Below are 13,539 nucleotides of genomic sequence, written 5' to 3' on the forward strand. Positions count from 1 at the left end.
TTGCCTATGATTCAAGACAGAAGTCCTGAGAAACACATTGGCACAGTGTTAAATTGGCACAATAGAATGAATGGAAAGTGAAGTATGATTGTAGGCTGGATTGCCACTGCCTGGCATTAGGAAAGGTGCTTGTGAGCTTGAAATAGCTGCATAGCCAGGAGAGCTTTGGCAGGCCAAACCTTGCTGTATAAAAATCTGAACAAGTAACGCGGTGCTGTCTGATGCTGCAAAAGTGGCTGCTTTTCACTCGCAGAGGGAACATCTTCTAAGGAATTGCTTTTTCAAGCATTTTGGCTGTAACAATTACATTCACATTTATCTGAGACTCCTGGCTGGGTTGGAAAGGTATACATTTGAAATAAAGATAAATACGTAAATGATAAATGAAATAAAGAAATGCAGTGGAAGGAAACTGGGTAAAAATCTTATTTTTTATTTTATTTTTAAATCTAAATTAAAAGGGCAGCACATCTCTGCCGCAAGGCTACATTTACCCTCCTTTCACATCAAGTCATTACTCTTAAATCCTACTAGACTGCAGGTGTTGGGCACTGAGCATCTCGCATGCAGGACTCCTATGTCTTTTGCCTAGCTATTCATTAGATCACTATAGCAACAGGTCCCCAGTCCTTCATTTGCTTCTCTGCTTTTTCTGAACACTGATAGAGTTGGGGACGCCAACAATTTTGTTTCCAAAAGCAAAATGTGACATATTTCTAGTAGCATATGTTTTTCCAAATATAGCAGCAGGTTTCTGAACTTCTTCATCTTTTCCTTTTGGATCAGTAGAAAGAGTTGCCTGTTTCACACAGTGGGGAAGACTGTGAAATGATATGGCAGCGTGTGACGCAGCAAGCAGGTCAGCATCATTTTGAATGAAAAATGTAGATGAGCAATAGCCCCGGCTGCACAGAACCGCCTTCAAAGGACAAGGAAACACCATCAAATGTCAACTGGTGCTGGGAGAACTGGGAGCAGTAAAAATGCCTCCCTTTCAACCTTGTGGAATGAAGTAAATGAAAATCCAAGCTAAATTGTTCTTAGGCATATTTTGGAAGTTTGGGAAGAGGATACTTCAAAAGCTTTTTTATTTTTCAAAATGCTTTTAAAAACAAACTTTTAAAACAATTTTAAAAAGGAAAAAGAAATTGTTATATTCCATTTTCATTAGGAGTTATGGGTTGGATGCAGAGATCTCCTAGAGCACAATATACATCAGGAGGCTTTGTTAATCGAAATTGAGTATACACTTCCAGAGTTAATGCTAAATACATTACTTCTGGTAAATGAGCCACCATAGCCATGAAAATTTGTGTCCTGGGCTTTTTAGACTCATCTACCCATATACAAAGGGACGCGCCTAGGGCTTGCCGATCGCATGGTCGGCGGTTCGAATCCCCGCGACGGGGTGAGCTCCCGTCGATCGGTCCCAGCTCCTGCCCACCTAGCAGTTTGAAAGCACTGTTAAGTGCAAGTGGATAAATAGGGACCGCTTTATAGCGGGAAGGTAAACGGCATTTCTGTGTGCTGCGCTGGTGCTGGCTCGCCAGAGCAGCTTCGTCACGCTGGCCACGTGACCCGGAAGTGTCTCCGGACAGCGCTGGCCCCTGGTCTCTTAAGTGAGATGGGTGCCCAACCCTAGAGTCGGACACGACTGGCCCGTACGGGCAGGGGTACCTTTACCTTTTACCCATATACTATCTGAAACCAAAGGGGTGGACTGATTGCAAGATGTGATTTTTTTCAGCTCTCGTACCCCACTAGTCAGACGTGTATCACACTTGCCAGTGAAATGCAATAAACAAATTGACAGGTATGCCTATGGAAAACAACAATAATGCTCTAAATCTTTTATTACTATCACAACAAGCAATATTAGCAAGTGCTGTGATAGCTCTTTATATTGTATCTTCAAAATATTAGACAGTATGAGCACAAGGGGATGATATAAAAAGTTAAAGGTACCCCTGCCCATACGGGCCAGTCTTGACAGACTCTAGGGTTGTGCGCTCATCTCACTCTAGAGGCCGGGAGCCAGCGCTGTCCGCAGACACTTCCGGGTCATGTGGCTAGTGTGACGAAGCTGCTCTGGCGAGCCAGAGCCGCACACGGAAATGCCATTTACCTTCCCGCTAGTAAGCGGTCCCTATTTATCTACTTGCACCTGGGGGTGCTTTCGAACTGCTAGGTTGGCAGGCGCTGGGACCGAGCAACGGGAGCGCACCCCGCCGCGGGGATTCGAACCACCGACCATGCGATCGACAAGTCCTAGGTGCTGAGGTTTTACCCACAGCGCCACCCGCTGTGATATAACTAAGGAAAAAAAAATGATAAATAATAAAAAATCTTAGTTTGATAAATGTAAGAATATGCTGAAGATCAAACAGGATTTATCCTTGCCTGAAATTCATTGTTTCAAAGGCTTATGTTCTTCTGCACCCTTAAGTACAACAATTTGTGAAGCAGTAGGCAATCCCTAATACTTCACCAAAGAGCTCAAAGTTGATTACTATGAATTATAGACTAGAAAACTAATAAAGAATTAGAGCAACAGGTGTTCATTCAAGGCATCAGTCATCAGCACACAGAAGCAGCAAAACTGCTGTTTATAGACAGACAGTACCTGAAGAGGCCCCGTGTTCCCAGGAAGGGATTGGGGACAGAAACCAAGAACAAAGACTTCTCAGTGACCTTTCATACAATGATGTGAAATGAACAGTGATTTTTTTCTCCCTGCAGGTCATTATCAACAACTGGCAATTAGAAAATCTGCTTTAGTATCAAGCTACAAAAGTTAACATTACAGGAGCAGAGATGAATAAACTTCACTCTTTTGTGTATTCAGCTTAAAGGTGGATCCTGTGCTGTTGTGTTTGATCTTATCTGCTCCGTTTTCATAATAATTTACAAGGAAGACAAAGGAGCTTGTGGTGGACTTCAGGAGACAGAAGAGCAATGTCCAGCCACTTTTGATTGATGGGGTCTGTGTGGAGAGGGTAACAACGTTCAGATTTTTGGGCATTGAATTACAAGAGGATCTGTCCTGGAGTGTCAACACAAGGGGGCCTGTGAAGAAGGCGCAGCAGAGACTGTACTTTTTGAGAATTCTAAGGAAAAACCATCTTCCGCAGAAACTGCTGCTTGCCTTCTATCACTGTGCCATTGAGAGTGTGCTCACTTATGGCTTATGTGTGTGGTACGGAAGCTGTACTACCCAGGACAGGATGGGGTTGTGCAGAGTTGTTAAGGCAGCAGAGAGCATTGTTGACTGCCCACTCTCCACCTTAGAGCAGATTTATGCCACAAGGTGCCATAGGAAGGCACTGGACATAGTAAAAGATCCATCACATCCTGGTCACTGTCTCTTCGAGCTCCTGCCGTTGGGACGGAGATACAGGACGATGAAGACAAGAACGAGCCGTCTTAAGAACAGCTTCTTCTCCAGAGCGATCTCGGCCCTGAATGGGAAGCCTGGACTTTGATAGTCATCTAATCTTCCTTGCTGTATTATACTGTATTGTTTTAATTAGTGTTTTTATAGTTGTTTTGATTTTGTGTGGAGTGCCCTACCTGGGTGGATGGAGCAGCCAAGTAATTTCGTTGTCCCCGAGAGGGGGCAATGACAATAAATATATTATTACTATTATTATTATTATTATTATTATTATTATTATTATTATTATTTGTAAGCCAACAAATTGGAGCTTTCATTTGCTGTGTAGACTGCATAAGGTGTTGTCCGTCTCTTGTTCACTCTCCTTTCTAGAATCAAAGAGTTGCTATTTGTTTTGTTTTAAAACATGGAACAGTGATTAGAGGAGCTAGTTTTGGGGCAAAATAGCAGCAACAATCTCCCAGAAAAATGCCTGCAGAGCTCACTGCGTTACCTTGTTAGATATTAAGGAATATGATGTATTATAAGAGGAGATGGGGCTAAACACTTTCAAGATTCTCTGGGCTTGATGGCAGGTCAGTTTGCTCATGTTCAGGAACTCTCTCTTGTGCAACCAATAGTCAAAGAAAATGTTATGCAAAAGTGAATTATTTATAAATCCCAAGGATTTACCAAGTGAGGAACAGAGAAAACAGTGAGTGCGCATTAGCTGCTGCTGGTGGTTGTGGTGTTGTGTGTATGTATGCACACATGAACCCAAAAGAAAGTAACTGAAAGGCAACTCTGAAATCTGGATTGTATGAACTGGTGGAAATAGAGCAAGCCCCAAAACCCATCCCCCATGGAAATAAAGACACAGTGGAGACAGAATTTAGTTTAAATGTTAATGGGCAAATTTTGGACACAACTTAATTAAAATACACAAATGTGACTGGTATTGGTTTAGGCATTGGTATCAAACTATATCTGGCTTCTGCCCCACCCTGCAGGAAGCCTGGAAGGGTAAAGCAGGGGGAGCTCCATCAATGTATATAGACTGGTGCTCACCCCTGGGGTTCCCAGGGGTCCTGGCATGGCCCTAGCCCCTCTCCGGGCTTCAGAGGAGATCCAGAACCCCGGATTCCTTTAACGGAATACTCTATTCATTGGAGGGGCAGGTGATGGTCGCACCTCCCCTCCCCACATTCCCCTAAACCAATGCCTAACCACCACACCTTACAAAGTTGTGATGATTGCTAAGAGATAGGCAAAAAACAAGTGGCCACAGCCAATCTGCCACATTGGGAAAAATTCCTACCTGGCCCCCATTCCAAAACAGGCGACCAACCGAAGTCCAAAGCAAGGCCAAACATGACCTAATTAATGGGTAGGCGGGTGTTCGGCAGCGCGAAAGAAAAGGAGGTCTCTATGTCGTGCTGCCAAATAGATACCCCCCAACCCCCAACCTTGCCACACTGCTGATTAGCTAAAGGCCATTGGCATAACTGTGGCACCACCAGCTTGGAGCGGGGCAAGCCCCGCCCACAAACCGGTTAGCGAAGATTTTCAGGGCCAAGCACAACATGGACCCTCTGCTAGGAGGATCCAACTTTCTGAATATATGCAGAGCACATTCCTTTACAAGTTTAGACATCCCTCAGGCAAGGTGGATTTTGAAGAAGGAATTGTCACAAATTATGTACATTTTATGGAAAACAATACGTAGTGCTAAGATTTAGGTTGTTAAAAAAAAAAGTGAGCAACTATATGTAATGGCAAAGGGCTGAGTAGCAGTTTAGCTGTCATTGCACCATAAAATTTGAATTGCATTATTAGTTTTGAACCCATGGGGAGGCAGTCTCCCAGGTAAAGTGACAGGAGCAAGGCAAAAGAGAGAAGGGGAAGGGGGAGAACAACACCAGATGAAAACCATTCTTTAATTTTAAATGTTAAAATGCTAAAATCACAACAGAGACAAAAAGGCACTGAAACGTCCAAGTCCAAGTCATTATTATATTTTAAACTACAAGACCTTTACAAAGAACTTGTCAGTACTGAATCAGCAGTGGTAAGACTGACTTTAAAATGAACTTCGTTTTCCATCAATTGCATTCACTAAATATATTTCTCCAGACTTGGAGAGCCTTTGAATAATGTGCCTGCTCATGTATTGCAATTCAGCCTAATAGTCACAGTCATTATTCTCCTGACAAGTGCAATAGCATTTTTTTCTAGAGTCTTTACTTGAACTTATGAAAACAAATCATTGCCTTAGTCATGCACTCCAGAAAATATTTCATTTTTTAAAAAACAAAATGTAAAACAAAGAATAGTATTTCATTCTTGAGAATGGTGGAAACTAGAGCCTGCCATGCTTTCAAAACAAATTACTGCAGCATTTGTTGTTGTTGTTGTTGTTTTTAAATATGAATGCTTTTGTTAACATAGTCCGTGAAAGACTAGCATGGATATTTTTTTCAGGTGCAAAGGAAGCTAAAAAGACAACCATTTCCCTTTTGGTTGTATCTTAACAGCAAGGACTGCAAATGACGTTCAGCTAGATGGAGTGCTACGGAACAGACTCAGATAGGATGCTTCTATGTGACTCCCATTAATAAACTGTGCAGGAGGATCATTTAGAGCCTTCCTTAGTTTTGTATATATTTCTACCTCACTGAGAAGTGGCATTATGTGCTTGGAAAATAAATAAAAAATGCTCACAGAAAGGTGATTCTTCCAAACAGGTTAGTTTGAGTCATGGCATTAATGAAAATCATTCCCCTTTCAAAGGTCCAGAGATTGGGGTTGATGGTGAACTATTTCCATTTTGGGAGATGAACATTTCCCATCATCCCTAGTAGGAAATGCCCATGTGTTCTATGATGCAAGGCAGAAGGAGGCACTAACCTTTCAATGCTCTGCAAGGGTCCTCAGTTATCTAACAAGGCATGGGGAAAGCAGCAACCTAGATGAAGCCTCTATTGGAAGTACTCTTCCCCCACTCCATCCTGGTCCTCAAATAAAGCATTCCCCACCTTGGAGGCAGAATATGGTGCCATGATGGGGCGAGGGGATTTGCTCTCCATCATGCATCCACCAAGAGGTGTCTATGTTCCAGTGGGGGGTGCTAGACGAGGATCACTTCAGTTAAGGTGGGGGGCAAAACTAATGTTCCGCTCACCCACCCCTAGTAAGTTTTTGTGCCTGCCCATTCATCTTTAGGTTTTATGGGCAGACGGAAGATAAAAGCAAACATAGCTTCTAATAATGTCTAGTAGTTTAAGGCTACAAATGTATCTTTTGGATGCTTTGATTGAAAACATGTCTTAGCGTTATGGACCAATTCGTTTCAGTATATTTGACAAAAGGAGTCCAAAGGCTACATCTTGATTCGATGCACTTTTCCCTTCTGCTCGTTGTAGCTGAACAGTTTCTAGCAGTTACTTGGAATTTATTCATCAGAATCCTCAAGATTCTATCAGACGAATAAGTGACATGAGCTGGAAATTTTTGCTTCAAGAAACAAAATCAAATTGATCATTTAAATATCTTTAGCTAATTGCAAAAGCAGTAGACCAGTCCATCCCATAGCCAGATGTTGCCATTATGTGATGTAAACACAGTGTAATGTAATGAGACAGCCATTCTTCTCAACTGATATAAGATTCTGACAACACTGGCAATGCTTTCAAACTTGGATGCATGAACAAATCTATTTTGTTTCAAGCATAATGAGAGCCAAGAGATATTTTTCTGCCTCTATAGTTGAATGCATTATGATGCATGTATGGTGAATGTGTGTTCAATTCAGCTTACTCCTTACCAAGCATGAAGAGAACTGGACTGCCTGAGTATTTTTTAAAAAGATAATTATTATTCCAGGCTACTGTAATGATCAGGAGTACTAGCGCAATATTTTTACTTAAACCAAAAAGCACAGCATTACACTTTCTTGTTCCTGTCCTCCTTGTAAAATAGGACTAGGAGTAAAGAATGATCAGATAATCCCATATGAAGGTGTCAGGGAAGTTATGAAAATGATATGGGTAATATGAACATCTGGCTTAGAGTAGGAATGCAATCATATACATGTCTTTTCCAAAGTCCCATGAAGTTAAATGGGTCAGACTCCCAGTTAAGTTTATAAAACAAGGGTGAAGACCCTATGGTCCAGCGGTTTGTGTCGGACTCAAACTTCCAGCCAACCAATTTTAGCAAGGAATGTAAAAAATAACAACACCAAAACACATAACCAGTATAAGACTGCAGAGCAATACAAAATATAGGAGAAACAATAACCCAACACAAGCAAGCAGTAGCAGAAAGTTACAAAGGAAGAAAATCAACAACTAATGCATGAGTCATTATTTATCAAGCAGGTGATTTCAATAACCATCAGAAGTTTTTATACTGAGGGATACTGAAATACGTACTTAACCTAGTAACAGCAACAAATATTATGAAATTTCATGATGAACAAATCTACAAAACCCAGAAGTGACTGGAGGGAGAAACAGTCGGAACAACTGCAGAGCAGGTAAACCTTTGCCATCTCTCCCTGCTTTGCATTAAATGCTGCTGTCCTGCTCTTCATGCAGAGAGAGGATCACCCCTTGAAAAGAACCACTCCCTCACTTATTTGCAACAACTGACCTTGATCCAGGGCTGGGTGCAGAGCACTTCCCCCCCTTTTTTTAATGTGTCTGACTTCTGAAATACAGTGGGATCAGTGTTTGAGGTTTTTATCTGATGATTAGTGGACCAGAGTAGTGTCTTGTTTATTGTTAGGGGGTTTTTTTGTAAATTTTATTTTTCATAGTGTAACAATAGCAGTTCCAAAGCAGCTCAAAAAAACAAAACAGTCACAGTGTGTTGAATGTTTATTGGTAGTGTGCTGCCAAAGTTTTCTGTCACTGTTAAGGGGCTACGTGTGTGTGTTTGAATATATTGTATGGCTATTGTATTTATATATACATTTTCCAATATAAGCGCTTATTGAGCATTAATCCTGATATGTATATGTGTAGGTTATATGACATTGCCACTCCACAGGTGTTATTCTGCACTTTCTGCTGCGGTTTCCCCCAGAAAAGCAACAGGATAACTGTAAGAAAGAAGCCCAATTTTGTGTGAGTAATCAGGCCACCTGGAAGCACCCCGAGTCATACTGACTTGTTCCACTCACTTCAACCAGTCCTCCGGTATTGCCTGTGGTAAGAATCACAATCTCATGAAAGACCATCCCCTGTGTTTCTTTGTAAGACATTGTTCCAAATATGGCTACTTCCAGGGATCCATGCTGAGATGCAATGGGCAACCTTCTCCAAAGCTAAGTAGTATTTCAGCCTTGCAAATGACCAAATTATAGAATAAGAGCTGATGGAAGAATGAGGCAGAGTGGTTCAGCAGAACCTGATTTAAAGGAGGTGATGCTGGAACTTGATGCAGCTGCAGGGAGCAGCTTTCTCTGTGGGGTGGCTAATTAGGTCTCATATAAACCCTTCATTATTTATGTTCCAGGACACACTAGCAATTCTATGGAACATATGAAGATGCTTTAGATAGCTGGCTAAGTGCTGCTTTTGTTAACTTGTCAGCAGCTCAGAGTGTCTCAGGCAGAAGTCTTTATCATCATCTGAGATGATCTGAGGGTGCCAGGAACTGAACTTGTGACCTCCTGCATGCAAACCATGTGCTCTGCCATTGATTTGTGATCTGTTCTCATTTGCTCTCACACTGGTTTGCTCCGACACATATATTTAGCACCTGGGAAGAGGATATGGGTTTTATAATTTCCCTTTGCCCTATATGCCAACACTCCACATACATAGGAAAAGTGGAAGACACTACAGAAGTTGGTAACATCTCTGTTGGTGAAACTGTCCTTTTTTCCAGCTTATGAAATTATTTCGTCTTATCCAAATTACCTCTTCTCCCCTCCTACTGAAGGAGTGATTTCTAGCTTTTTGAAGAAAACTGTTTGATTAAAAAGGCTGTTCTATTTTCCTGCTTAGCAGGATGAATAAAGAAAGTTGCAACTCGTCAAATCTGCCTTTGAGGCGTTGTGATTGCAACAAAATAAATTGGCATGATGCAGGTAGGAAATTCAAAGAGCTTCCCCAAATTTAGAGAAATATACATAGGTAGAACAAATTTTACATACACCATTACAGTGGTGCCTCGGGTTACAGTCGCTTCAGGTTACAGACTCTGCTAACCCAGAAATATCACCTCAGGTTAAGAACTTTGTTTTAGGATGAGAACAGAAACTGTGCGGGGGCGGGGGGAGGCCTCATTAGCTAAAGTGGTACCTCAGGTTAAGAACAATTTCAGGTTAAGAACAGACTTCCGGAATAAATTAAGTTCTTAATCCGAGGTACCACTGTACTGGTTTTCCAAAAGAAAGAGAGGGAGAGAAAGAACTTTTGACTTGATAAAATAGATTATTCCGCCCCCCCCACCATGACTTCCAGAATGAAATTAAATGTAGGAAAAGGGATGTTTTAAACCAGGAATGGGGATCCTGCTGTTCGTACTTCAACTTCCATCATCCCTGACCATTGGCTATGCTGTCTGGAGCTGATGGGAGGGCCGCAGTTTCCCAATCCCTGGTTTAAATCCCCAGGTAGAACCATTTTGAGACCCAGTTCCTAATTCAATATTTCTCTCCTGCTCGGCAGTGCCATTATTATTACATTGCTCCACATCCATTACTAAGGCTGTTGGGTTTTATGCATGTTCCCATAGCAGAGTCAGCAATTGCAGCAAGTGCCTTGGTAGGTGCACAGCTTTTCTAGGTATGTCATATTTCAAAGCAGCATATCTGATATTATATGAATCACCACCACCCTATGTAGTTCAGCAATGTAGGCACTTTATTTTAATAGGAGGTATCATGGCATGCAAAATATTGTTCAAAGCATGCAATATAGGATTCTAGAATAATACTCGTTCATTATCTAGTCATAAAACCATCACAAAGCAAATGCTCCCAACCCCCTCCAACCCTTTGACTTATGGCTCTGAATATGACATAATTAATGGGACACTATTCCAGTCTGGAACTGTGTACACGCTATTCACCAACAGATGCAGCTTAATTCATCCAGGTATTGTTATGATGTAATTATTGACCCTAGGAAAAAGTTATAGGAGCTGTCATTCCTTCAATGCCCCAAGAGTTGCAGTTTTGGACATGCTACTATTTTTGTAAGATGGTTAGACAACCAAACTGTTACCCACCCTTCATAGTAAGGTCTGGGAAGCAGACAGGCAACCCTTGAAGCTGTTTCAGGGTAAATGTCCCAGCCAATCTCTGGGCTGCTAAATTCTGCACAAGTTGCAACCTCTGGACTGCCTTCAAGCAAAGTGCCACACAGAGCCAATTGCAACAGTCTAATCTGTAGGCTACCAGAACCATTATAATGTAAGCAAAGGTAAAGGTAAAGGTACCCCTGCCCGTACAGGCCAGTCGTGACCGACTCTGGGGTTGCGTGCTCATCTCGCTTAAGAGGCCGGGAGCCAGCGCTGTCCGAAGACACTTCCGGGTCACATGGCCAGTGTGACGAAGCTGCTCTGGTGAGCCAGCACCAGCGCAGCGCACGGAAACGCCGTTTACCTTCCCGCTATAAAGCGGTACCTATTTATCTACTTGCACTTAGGGGTGCTTTTGAACGGCTAGGTGGGCAGGAGCTGGGTCCGAACGACAGGAGCTCACCCCGCCGCAGGGATTCGAACCGCCGACCATACGATCGGCAAGTCCTAGGCACTGAGGTTTTACCCACAGCGCCACCCGCGTCCCACATAATGTAAGTACCCTTGGGCTAAGAGAAATGCATAGCAAACATGTGTATGGAGACATTCTAAATGACTGCAGCATATTTGCAGCCTGGCATCAATACAGAGAAGTCAAGGAAGCTGCCTGTGCGCAGAATCTCCCATGTGAACAGGGCACACTGGAGATCTTGCTCACATGCAATTGCCTATTCACTTTGAGATCCGCCAGTGGCAAGTCCATGTGGGGAGATGCCCTAACCCCCAAGTTACTGCATCCAAATTTTACTGTGACTAAGCTACAGGAACAAGCGCTTTTTATGAGGAATTCTAACTTCAAGTTGAGCACACTCTTCTCATATTAAATTTTCCTCTTTTTTTAAGTCAAACGTATAAAACTCTTACCGGAAATCCAAGCCTGTCCTTTTCCCATTTTCAGGAACACCTGGATCAGGACATGTGTCTGATGCAACTGCGTCCCCACCTTGACTCACTGTAGCAGACAGGAAAAAAAGAATTAACAGTTAAGTTTGGGAAGATTAATATGCGACTGTCTTTGCAATATACTTTAAATACGACTTCAGGGAGGTAAAGTCTTAGAGTTAAAATGCCTGAGTGGATAAGGAGAACAAGGTTTTTAAAAAATCCATATAGGATAAAAAATGCAATAGAGTTGCTCGATTTCATAACCACACCTACATGCAATTTTTATGGAGACTTCTTGTTTTGGTGCACATTCCGACATAAATTTATCCTGCAAACATTTGAAAGTTCTATTAATTCTAGCCTGGTTAATAGGGAGAGGTAGCTGGTAGATTATACCATTTGTGACTTGTCTGCTTTGCAAGAAAAAAATACTTATTTGTTCCTTTTTAATAAAATGCATAGGAATTACAAAGGAAACAAATCTTGCTTTAGATGTTTAACACTCACACTCCATTTTGCCACCTGCTATATAGGCGATATTAATAACTTTCATGGGGATTACAACTAGATAATATATGAGAGAAACTTTATGTGGGATAAATCAGCTTCATAAAACCAACATGCTTAATTCTAATGCATGAATGGGTAAAGACCACAGAGAAAGCTGTTCTGCTAGGTTTAGTTAAGTCACACACCCCTCACCTTGGGACGAAGGATTACCAGTAAAGAGGCCTAAACTGGATGGTTCAAGCTTAAACCGCATGGTTTAAGGAAGCCATCTTTGTTTCTGTACAAATAATTTAGGAAGTTTTGCCAAAGTCTTTTTTCATTGACACCTCCCTTTCCACCCCCTTTTATTTTTATATTTGAAAAACAAATGTGCACATCTTAAATGTGCCTAAGTTATGGGCTTACTGTATCATTCTTCTTTCAAGTTCCCTCTCTTTCCTTTCTTTTTTAACCTCTTACAAAGATGTTTAAAATGCATTGGAGCAACTTTTTAGACTCATTTCTCATAGTATAGACTCAGGTCTTCCACACCTTTTTCACTAACAGCAGGGAGCCAGTATAAACATTGGATTAAGTAGTCACCGTGTCCCCAGTGGTGATGTGAGTTGGATCACAGACAGAGAAACAAAAACCCACTCCTTTTCAGAATCATTGGCAAGTAATAATGGGAACCTGACTTTTGGCATCTGCTTGATCAGTCCGAAAACTTCATGTGCTGCCAAATATATATATAAGTACTTAGAACAGAGATGACTTTACTGCTTTATCAGTGCTGTGATTCCATTCTGGCACTGCATTTCAACGGACATTGTTTTGCTGATAAATTCACCAGTGCAAATAATTGTGATCTCTGGTTAGCCATCGCTGTGCTGACAGCTGCCTTGGTTTCCATCAGATCAATATATATTGGGTTATATACAACTGTATCTTTCCATTTACAGAAGACTCTTTAATCCAGCAAAGGCTTCCATTGAGGGGGAAAAGTGAAATGATTCTCCTATGCCTTCCAAATCTGCTCCAGAGAGTTAGAGGAGCCCTTGGAATAGCATGGCATGTGCCCTGGTGAGATGCGGAAAGGAGGGGAGGATTTGTGAAAATTAACTTTCCTCCCCTTCTAAGCCTCTGTTGGATCAAAGATAATTCCATCAGTGGAGGGGCAAAACTAGGTATGACTCACTATCCATTTATCTAGTCACTCAATTTTCATTCTGCCTGTTCATGCCAAGATACTTAAACAAGATTACAGTTGTTGTTGTTGTTGTTTTTTAGAAAAATCAATTAATGATTAAAGCAGAGAAAAATGAGACAAAGAAATATAGGTAGTAACAAGACAAGAAAAATATTTTAAAACACTTGGGAAGGCAACTATCCAACTAGCAACAGAACTCACTTTAAATGACTTCAGATCTTCCGAAACATAGGATGAAAAAGAGTCCAACGGACATGTGGGACATTCA

The 13,539-nt window shown here is 41.6% G+C and overlaps 1 protein-coding gene and 1 long non-coding RNA gene across 3 annotated transcripts in view; one reads left to right on the forward strand and one right to left on the reverse strand.

The window, feature by feature from the left end:
- The window catches only part of CSMD1 (CUB and Sushi multiple domains 1), a 355,527-nt gene that overhangs the window by 284,809 nt on the left and 57,179 nt on the right, over positions 1 to 13,539 (reverse strand). For both annotated transcript variants that reach the window (XM_081905886.1, XM_081905887.1), the window contains exon 3: positions 11,552 to 11,639. In XM_081905886.1, coding sequence (XP_081762012.1) covers positions 11,552 to 11,639 — 88 coding nt within the window. The remainder of the gene's footprint in view (positions 1 to 11,551; positions 11,640 to 13,539) is intronic.
- LOC309367415 lies at positions 274 to 2,849 on the forward strand. Its single transcript, XR_014167151.1, has 3 exons — positions 274 to 345; positions 787 to 859; positions 2,740 to 2,849. It is a non-coding gene; the product is annotated as an uncharacterized lncRNA (long non-coding RNA).

The sequence above is a fragment of the Podarcis melisellensis genome, assembly GCF_964234715.1.
Source record: "Podarcis melisellensis genome assembly, chromosome: 3".
Lineage (NCBI taxonomy): Eukaryota > Metazoa > Chordata > Lepidosauria > Squamata > Lacertidae > Podarcis > Podarcis melisellensis.